Raw genomic sequence first — 10,024 nt, 5'->3', positions numbered from 1 at the left:
AAATCGTATCTCTTTATTGAAGTTTACATTTAGGAGATGATGCTATTTTTTTGTATTTATTTATTTATAACAACTTCATTGCACAAAACAGAAAATAACAATAGAACACATACATTTTGTACTAATATAATTATTTTCAAAATATTCCCATTATATTTAATTCACATAAATAAATTATTGAAGATTTTGTATTACTTTTGGTATCTACAAAACGATTGTTAAGTTATAATTTTTTATTTATTACCTGAATTGCTTTTACTCTTAAAAATTGTCGTAGTAAAGGTATTTTTTACTGTATTATGGAATATTGGATACTGATTTTCTTCATGCGGTATTCTCAAACTGGATTTGTTTGTTTTGTTATTTATACAACGTCTCGTCGGCGGACTTATGGAACGATAGCCTTGAACAATTAATATAATAAATTAAATAGAAGTAGGTTTTGAGCTTGTTTCACGGAAAATACCCTCCCAAATCTCTAGTGTTGTTTAATGCAGCCAGGAAACATTCAGGTGCGATTCCGATGAGGAGGAAAAGTCTCTCAGGGTTTGACTGTTAACAAACACTCCCCTTTTCCGCTCAAGTCACTCTCCCCGGCTATCCCAAGTAACCCATAAAGAATTACACAACAAGAGATGTGGACGGCTATACGCGACGATAATACAAGTTTGAAACTGCTTTCGGAAGTTCGCATTTTTCGTAAAGGAATTTAAAAAAAAAATATTAAAACACTAAATTTACCAGATTCATCATCTTTATGTACATTAATCATTTCTAAATTTATCCATTCGCTCACATTTTCATTTGTAGTTTTAAATACTTTTATAGGAGGCGTAATGTTATGCAATACATCCAAATTCGTGGTATTATTATAATCGTTAATTAGCAAATAACTTGTGTCTGTGGGATTAAAAAATATATAATTTTACTATCCAAATGCACGTACTTTATCTTCAAATTTATTTAATAATTAAAAAAAGAGATAAAGAAATCGTTAAAAATTACCATTTGATAAACAATCTAAATTGGTTTTAGGATTACAATTGCTTTCTACAACTAAATTTATAGTTGAATTATTAGATTCCTCTGGTACATCTTCATATTCACCGCCTTCAGAGTACCATTCTGAAATTAATTTGATGATGCTGTTATGTTATTAAATCGTAAAAATCAACTAAACTTTAAACTTCATACCTGATAAAGTATCATTGGTCATGTACTGTGTATAAATCTTCCCCAATGTTGGTATAGGTCTCGCTGTAGTTACTACTTTTGGGGGTTCAGGGCAGAATTCTACAATTTGTAAGAGTAGGAATAATAAATAGTTTTGTTAAGCCTTTTCACTTTAATAGATCACTTATTTATGAACTTACCAGAATTAATTTCCACAAACTCTACTCTTTCTGTTTTTGGTTTAATATTAGGTTTTTGTGAGCTCAATATATTTTCATTTACTGTTTGTGATGGAAGAGTTTCATTTATTTTTTTACGACGAGGTATAAGACTAGGTTTTTCAGCGAATCCTGAAAAAACTTCATTTTTACTTTAGGGCTATCCTTCTTATATCTTTAGGGAGTACGATTGGATCTATTGAAAGATAATGTCTTAATGACTCAACGATATTGTGAAGTGTGCGGTGCCATTGTTCATCGAAAAATCTAAACAATAAATAAAGATGAAATTGTATACCAGAGGTCTCGTTTTTTATTCCTCCGGCTGAACTTACCTTACCTAAAACTTTTTTTGAATTAGTTTACTCATGAACAGTCATAGATGTCTTATTTAGATAATCTCTATTTTTGTTTGATTGGATCGACATTAAATTTATTAAACTTACCTGAATTATTATTTACTTGTTCATCAGTTTTAGCTTTCTTAGAAGAAAATGCTCTGATTAAATTCCTAGGTGATTTGCATGAAACTGTTTTCTTTGTTTCCTTAGGTCTCTGTTTTCCTTTATCTACGCAACAGGTAAGAGTACGTTTTATGTATGTACACATATTATTTACAATGCACACAATATATGAATATCATATGAATACATTTTAATTTTATGATTTTTTCTTACCATTGGTGTTTTTATCATTTATCAATTTTGAAGGTTCAGAAGCCACTGCATAATCCTTCTTACGTCTTAATAATGGAATGTCAATAGATGAATTCATTACAAAGGTTAGATTACCGTGTAAATAAGATACCTTTAATAAAAGCTGTCTATTTTATTTCAATTATTATATTAAAATTGATTATTTTGGTTTAATATTTTATTTATTTTGATATATTATTATACAAAAAATTTATAAACACCTAACGTTGTCTTTTAAGTCATGATTGACAGCAATGACGTTGATAGAGTAATTTATTCTTTGTTTTCTTCTACACTAGTTCTTGTTGTTCGTCTATGGTTAGTTGCTTTAAGTCTTTTAGATTTCTTTTTTCGGCTTGTACTTCTTGTAGCTTCTTTAAAAGGTCTTCTTGAACACTATCGACTATCTCTTTTAAATTTTTAGCTGCAAAATAAAAATACTGAATTTATAGTTCTGAGCAATGTACAAATAATATGTTACTTGAATATGTCAGTTACTGAAGTGTACTGAATCGTAAATCTATGAGATATGCATAAAGATATTTTAGTACCAACATCTAAGTAGTAGAGGACAACAGGCACCAAAGCTTTAAAACTATACCCAGACTGTACAGATATAAAATGGAGTGGAATAGCTGGAAAAGCTGTAGCTTACGATAATAAGAGTCGCATGATTCTGGGTGTTATATATTTATTCCATATTTTCCAGTAATGGCAATCAAAACTACGACCTTGGATGCAAAAATCAGGGTCACCTACTGCGCCACTTGGTCATTGACTAATAGTTGCCATAATGATTCAATTCATAAAATTAAAGCTGTTTTGTTACGGTATCTCGCATTAGCACCGGCTTTTTATTAACCTGTAACTTTTTACTTCCGCAGTAAAAAAAATTTAAAACTTTAAAAAAAGTAGGAATTATAATAACAATATATATCTAGTTTAAATATTGTACGCGATTTTTCACAAATCGGGTGAGATAGTACCTGCAGTCTTTTACATCACATTTTTCTAAATTCAAGTACTATTCGACTATTGAATTGAATATATGAGATGGATAATAAAAGTTAGTGTTTGCACCTGTTTTCTGATTAAATTCTTCGGCTATCAACGATATTTTACGTAATGTTCCGACGTGTTTTGCTAGTTCACTTGCAATATCATTCACACCGCCAGTATTAACAGCTACATCCTCTGTTACTACCTTTACCTTTTCTGGATGTTTAAATACGTCACTTGTAACTAATGGCATTTTTGGCATTTTAAAACCTTTGACCTTAACTGGTACTTCTTCACTTATTGTAAGCACTTCGTTATCTAAGGAAGAAATCTTTTCAGCACTTATTGATGTATGTGGAACTGATAATGTATTATTTGGTAATAGCTCTGGTGCATATGTCTGTAGCGTTTCAATTTTCATAGGTGATCCTTTCTTCGATGGTGATTTGCTTGAAAATTTTACTGGCAGGGCATTTGTGAGGCTATCAATAATTGTTTCTGATGAAGAGAAATATATAATATAGCCAAATAATTGATATATTAACGAGTATAGAACTCAATTACACTTTTTTACTTACGCACAATATTATTAGGAGATTCCTCATCCTGTCGTTTTTTTAGTGCAAGTTTTCTAGAAAGTTCAGCCAAGAACATAGAACATTTTTGACCTGTATTGAGAATAATGTTTATTATTTTCTGGAGAACTTTACTATCACTTTCTACATGTTTTATGGATTTTTGGGTCTATAGTAGGATATTATTTTACTGATACACAGTGATAAATGTAAATACACAGTTACCGTCGTTTTTCTGTTTTTTAGGTTTGGGTGCTGATTTTTTGCTCTTGGATTTTCGACGCCCTTCCATGTCTGAAAAATATTTTGTACTTTAGGATTCCTTAGCAAAACAAATATTTATTTAGTCTTAATTTTCAATTTATATAGGCGTTATTTTTATTATAGTTAATTAGACTCAAATTTACTTGATTTTTTTTATTAAGATCTACACACATATTTACCTCTTAAAAATCATGCTAATCACGCCATTAATAAGCTTAAAATTTAAATTTAAGCTTAAATTAGCTTAATTAGCTTAAATTTAAGCTTACAATTAAATATAATTAATATATTTTGGATAACATTTTATCAACAAAAAATAAATAATTTTAACTAAATAAATAATTTATAAAATGACATGCGTTTTCTGCCTTCATTTCTAATTTGTTTGTTGGTAAAGACACACGTCGAGTAGCGCTTATAGTATAGTTTTAACAGGAATGGACGTTAATGTGTTCAAATAAAATTACACTTTTTGCTCAAAAGTTCTTAAAATTTAAGAGCAACTAAATTGAACTTTAGAAGGAACGCTTCATAGAAAATGTACGTAGTTAAGTAAAGCATAAACTTTAAAATACTGCTACATTTATGATGCACAGAACAATCACACAAATAGCACAGCTCAGCTAAACAAAGCCAAGCACTGTCCTGAAACTACGGAAGTTAACAGTATTTTGTAATAAGTACCTTCATAAATTTGCGAAAAGTCCCGCGAGTACGGGAATTTCGCAAATATACCGACACCAGCCAATATTTCCCACTATTGCTTTGCCACTACGAATTTATTGTTATCAATTTGTTGTTGATTGTAGTCAAGGGCTAACTTGTACAGAATAAAAAAAAAAAAAAAAAAAGTTGTTTCAATCACAGATTAGAGAAATAGTATTTATGTCACAATGATGTTTTCGTTTTAAAACAAAGAGATTGATACATTGTCAATTTTAATTTATATTGGAATTCCTCCAAAATTATACAGAATATTATTTTCATCAATCGAGGTAAAGGTATAGAATTATAATGTACTCATAGATTTACGAGTCGGTACAATAATGTATTTGTACCGAATCGTAAATCTATGGGTAAAGGCATATTACCTTAACGCATCGGTTGTAATTTTCAACTTACCACACTTATATCATAATGTACTATTAAAAAATCACCTACAATTCTATCTCTCTATCTAGTTCTGGAAGTATAACTTTTAGTACCCATACATATCCATCAATTTTATCACCCCATAAGGATTTGTCTGTTACTTATATCGTTGGCGTATAAAAGGAAAGGTCAAAGGGTGGTCCCTAAAGACTACAAGGTCACTGTCGATCAAGTCGTAAAATGGAAGTGCGAAAAATAGGTGCCTATAACGTGTCGAAGTCCTTTCTTGATAACCCTTTCATTATTTTACTAGGAGTAAGATATCAACTTAATCTGACAATTTAATATTTCACACGAAAGTTTTCATAATTTAAAACAAGCATAAATTTTCTTCTTGAATCTACTGTCAAAAGTCGCATTACCTTCAATTTTATCTAATCAGTTAATTGAAAGTTCAATCAATACCATTAGAAAAAAAGTACAGTCAAAACTGACAGACGCTACACACGTACGATTTAACTGACCAGTTTGCCTTTTCAGTTAAAACCGGACGTCTGTAGCACCGGTAACAGGTTCAGTAGACTCATTCAAGGAAGTACTATCTTCAATCTAATTTATGTGGCGAAGCAGATCTGCTGTGTTCTGGTCTGCAGAGCATGGTTCCCAGTGTAATTTTAGGAACATAAAGGTTAACACCTCAACCTGAAGATGACGGACGCAGAGTACTAAATGTAGCTGTTGGCGAGGCGATACGGTTACGATCCTTTCCCAGTTGATATGTGTGCTATGACCCGTATTCGTTAAGAAATCTGTAAACATAAAAACTATTTGAAAATTAAATTTTATACTTCAAAATTCGAACTATCTTATCAAACATGCATTTGAATGACAGACTTCATAATCAAATTTTATTTTTTAATCAATATAAGCAATAAAAATTACAAAATGTGCTACCAGAAAATAACATCAATTGATCAAAATTTGCATGAAAATGGCCACCTAAATTAAAACTCCGCATCCGTCAACGTCAAGCACTCGATAAGGCACTCGCAATTTTGGGAAGAATCAACAACGATGGATAGCTTTGGCAAGCGTTTTAATAAAATTATACCTACATGATAGCTACCCCTAAAGTAATTCATAAAAATCATTAATCCAATAGTCAGTATATTCGTATCATGAGCCCCTGGAAGCTCGAATTGCGCTGAACTATATCTTTCTCTCTTCCATAAAGTTCTTTAGTAGCATTAGAGCAGGCTGTATTCAAAAAGTTCTTTGCAGACCCGTGCTTTGTAGAACTTTTTAAGCTGTCCGTCATTATCATCATTAGCATCTGATAGAGGTCGTTTTAATATCTCAAAGATTAACCGTCCATACCCGCCAACTTGAAATTAGAATAGTGGAATGCGTATATAATCCTCTCGGATATGAAAAGAATGTACGATTGCATTAATTTAATCAAATATCATATGCTTGTTTAACAAAAAGCATTTAGAACTAACTTTCAATTCTCATTTCTTTTTTAACATCACCATCAGCATCTATAGAAAAGACGTGTGAATTAAAGTAACGTTGTAAAGGTGTCACTAGACTTAATAAATATTACAGAACACAATATGGACGAGACTCCTGATTTATCAGACAACTCAGTTGAATCCTCGTCATCATCAAAATCTGGATTAAATATACCCAACCAAACAATTATACTAGAGCTGCATGACATAAAAAAAGATATGCCGGCGGCTGAAAATGCAACACCAGAAGTAAAATCCAAAAAGAAGCGACGTGGTCGTGTAGCTGTCGAGAACAAAACTGATCCAACTAAAGTATCACCTTCAGAGTTAGTACCAACAGTCACGGACTCCGCTGGTAAAGAAGAGTTTTTTGATGCAGATGGAAGTAGCCAAGACTTATCAGGTTTTAATAAAACAAGGTTTAATTTAATGTAGTAGATGCTTAATTGAATTAGATTGTTTGTGTTTTAATATCCTTACAAGATGTCTTAACCGATAATAATGAGTAGGTGCTCTTCGATCAGTACGTGTTTCCAGTGATGACCTTTGGCTCCAAGACTATGGTCCTCATAAGAAGGCTCAGAGTCACACAGAGGGCGATGGAACTTTTTTTTAAATTTAAGGGTGTTTTTATTTAAGTTAGGGTTTGTTTGCTGTTACACCTGATGTTAAAGACGAAGGTAGTTTAAGACGGTATAACTAACTTGAGAAGAAAGTACTATTTAACTAATCTTTTGCTAGTTTCTCCATTTTATATGGACATGGATAGATTGCTTGACCCTAAATTATTGTTTGTACCTTTTAGCCATGGCATAATCTGTAAAAGAAATAACATTACGACTAAACCATTCATAGAAATATACTTCTAATTTTAGCAATACCTGCGGCAGCACTCGTGCTAGCCCTACAACAATCGGAACACAATCAAGAATTGAAGTTGGATCCTGCAACTCGAACACAGGCTACTCGAGAAAATTCAAATGCTATAACAGTAATACCATAACTCTTTATTACACATCAGGTTCCTTATTCTGTAAAGTTACAGCGTTGTGAAATCGTTCGTTCCCATGGAATGAAGTTCAAATTATGATTTGTTCAAGGCGATTATTTCATCGACGAGTGTGATAGCGGAATTTCACCTGTACACGTTAACCTAACCTAATAAATAAATAAATAAATAAATAAAACCTTGGCGGCTCGAGGCTGTGGTGTATGAAATCCCATGCAAGAGGGCTATGTCCAGCCGTAGGCATTCATTGGCTGTCAATGATGATGCTGTTAATGATTATGATGATGATGATGAAGAAGAAGATGATGATGATGATTCGTTGGGTTCGAGTCCTGGGTCAGACTATAAAAATATTGAGCTGGTTCCGACAAATTCTCAACCGTGTTGGGATGTTGATGGTGACACACTCCCATGTTTCGGACAGCGCGTTAAAGGCATCATTATAATTAACATGTGATAGTGATCGTTACAAAATCAATCATTCACATGCCAACCTACAAGCAAGGAACGGAAGGAAGCAGTAGGTCTAAATTAGGCCCTAGTAATCCGAAGCTACATACTAGTAGACCATTCACTGGGTCAACGAGGCAGTCATACGTGTAAATCATTATCAACCCATTTTCGGCTCACTATTGAACACAAGTCTCCTCTCTGAATGAGAAGGGTTAGGCTAATAGTCCACCACGCCCATTGCGGATTGGCAGAGAATTGAAAAATATTCGGATTTGCAGGTTTACTCACGATGATTTTCATTCACCGTTTGAGACACGTGATATTTAATTTCTTAAAATGCATTCAAGATCGACTTTGATGGATTCTGTTGACCAATATTGCACAATGTACAAATAAATTAAACCTAATTATTCTTAAGAATTATATAATATACAGAACAGTGTAATATTGGAATTCAACAGAATCCATCAACGTCGATCTTGAATGTTGATAATGTTGAAGTTATAATTATATTATGAAGTTATAATTATATATATTTTGAAGGCCGCGTGGCGCAGTGACCCTACTTTCTGCATTCACGGCCGTGGGTTCGATTCCCACAACTGGAAAATATTTGTGTGCAGAGCATGTATATTTTCCAGTATCTGTGTGTATTTATACATTATATAAGTATTTATATGTAGTATATAAATTTATATGAATATTATAATATCAATTATCTTAGTACTCATAACACAAGTTACTCAGTATGCTTATTTTGGGGCTAGATAGTGATGTGTATTTTTTAAGTACATTTATTTATTTTATTTATAAGTATAAATTACTCTCTGCGGTTCACCCGCGTATACCCTATTCATTTAGAAAAATCGAAATTAAAAGTATCCTGAGCTAAAATTAGCTATCTTCCAGTGTTGGTTCCATCAAGAAATGACTAGCTGTTAGATTAGATTATGGACAAAAAATTAATGCAATGATATCTTGTTCTTGAAATAACCGTATTTATCTACATTTCAAAGCTTTATAGTGAAAATCTGTTAATTCTTAAGTGTTTGTGAAAACGTTCATATTATTTGTCATATAAATAGATAATTCTTTTTACTTTTTAGAAAACGCCTAAATGACAAATCTAGAAGAAGTTTCAAGATTTGCGATCGACAAAGTGAGTTTTTGTTTTCTATTTCTTTTTGATATATTTACTGTTTTCAACTTTTACTCGTAACATCATTTGGTGACAAAAATAAAAATTTCCACAAAAGACTTCTACCCTCCACTACACAGTACAAAATACGAAATAATAACTTTTTATTTTTTATTTTATAGGTGGTTGCAAGTTAGCTAAAAAGACCTACAAAGAAAAAAGAAAATGTATTTTAAAAAATGAAAGCGCTCCGGTTTGGGACCGCATTCCTACAGAACTTCTTAAATTAGCATGTAATATATTTAATTATACATGTAATAGCACCAATAATAAGTCACTCAGATAATTTATGTTTAATTAATAGGCTAGTTCACCCCCAATAGTCACCCTAAGTTGCTGGGATGGTTCGAATCACTATACTGTACACCATATTTATTAAAGGGATGGTTCAAATCACTATACTGCTATAAACACCATATTTTATTATATAAATATTTTTGTATTTTTTAAAGGTTTTATGAGCCACGGTAACTTTCTCTGCTCTATGATTTTCATGACTCTATCTTTCCTGTTCAATATTTGCCTTACGTATGTTTAATGTCGCCACGCCACCTGTCTGTTTGCCCTTTCAACATCCCTTTTGCCATGTGTGTGCATCGAGTAGTTTGCATTGTACACAATCCATATAGGATGAGCCATTCTTTGACACTTTGCCTGCTTATGTTAGTTTCCAAAATGGAGGATGGTCTGTGTTCGGCTGTATGAGTATGTTTTTTACAATTATCTTCATCATTAGCAATCCATTTTTGGCTTACTGTTGACCACGAGTCTCCTTTCAGAATGGCCCAGTTAGGCCCCAAAGTCAATCAAAAACACGTGATGAATATTTCTTAA

General features: G+C 32.1%; 2 protein-coding genes across 2 annotated transcripts; one reads left to right on the top strand and one right to left on the bottom strand.

The window, feature by feature from the left end:
- Positions 1-2,376: 2,376 nt before the first annotated feature.
- LOC112045214 (uncharacterized) lies at positions 2,377-3,952 on the bottom strand. The gene is made up of 4 exons (XM_024081309.2): positions 3,886-3,952; positions 3,664-3,753; positions 3,167-3,583; positions 2,377-2,510 (listed from the first exon to the last, which is right to left on the bottom strand). The coding sequence occupies exons 1-4, from the start codon at positions 3,950-3,952 to the stop codon at positions 2,377-2,379; spliced, it is 708 nt and encodes a 235-aa protein (XP_023937077.2).
- Positions 3,953-6,629: 2,677 nt separating this feature from the next.
- Positions 6,630-9,547, top strand: LOC128198261 (uncharacterized). Its single transcript, XM_052882598.1, has 4 exons — positions 6,630-6,933; positions 7,406-7,521; positions 9,099-9,151; positions 9,313-9,547. The coding sequence occupies exons 1-3, from the start codon at positions 6,633-6,635 to the stop codon at positions 9,111-9,113; spliced, it is 432 nt and encodes a 143-aa protein (XP_052738558.1). The 5' UTR covers positions 6,630-6,632; the 3' UTR covers positions 9,114-9,151; positions 9,313-9,547.
- The last annotated feature ends 477 nt before the right edge of the window (positions 9,548-10,024 follow it).

Source organism: Bicyclus anynana, chromosome 7 (assembly GCF_947172395.1).
Source record: "Bicyclus anynana chromosome 7, ilBicAnyn1.1, whole genome shotgun sequence".
Taxonomy (NCBI): domain Eukaryota; kingdom Metazoa; phylum Arthropoda; class Insecta; order Lepidoptera; family Nymphalidae; genus Bicyclus; species Bicyclus anynana.
This window is presented reverse-complemented; position numbering and strand designations above follow the sequence as displayed.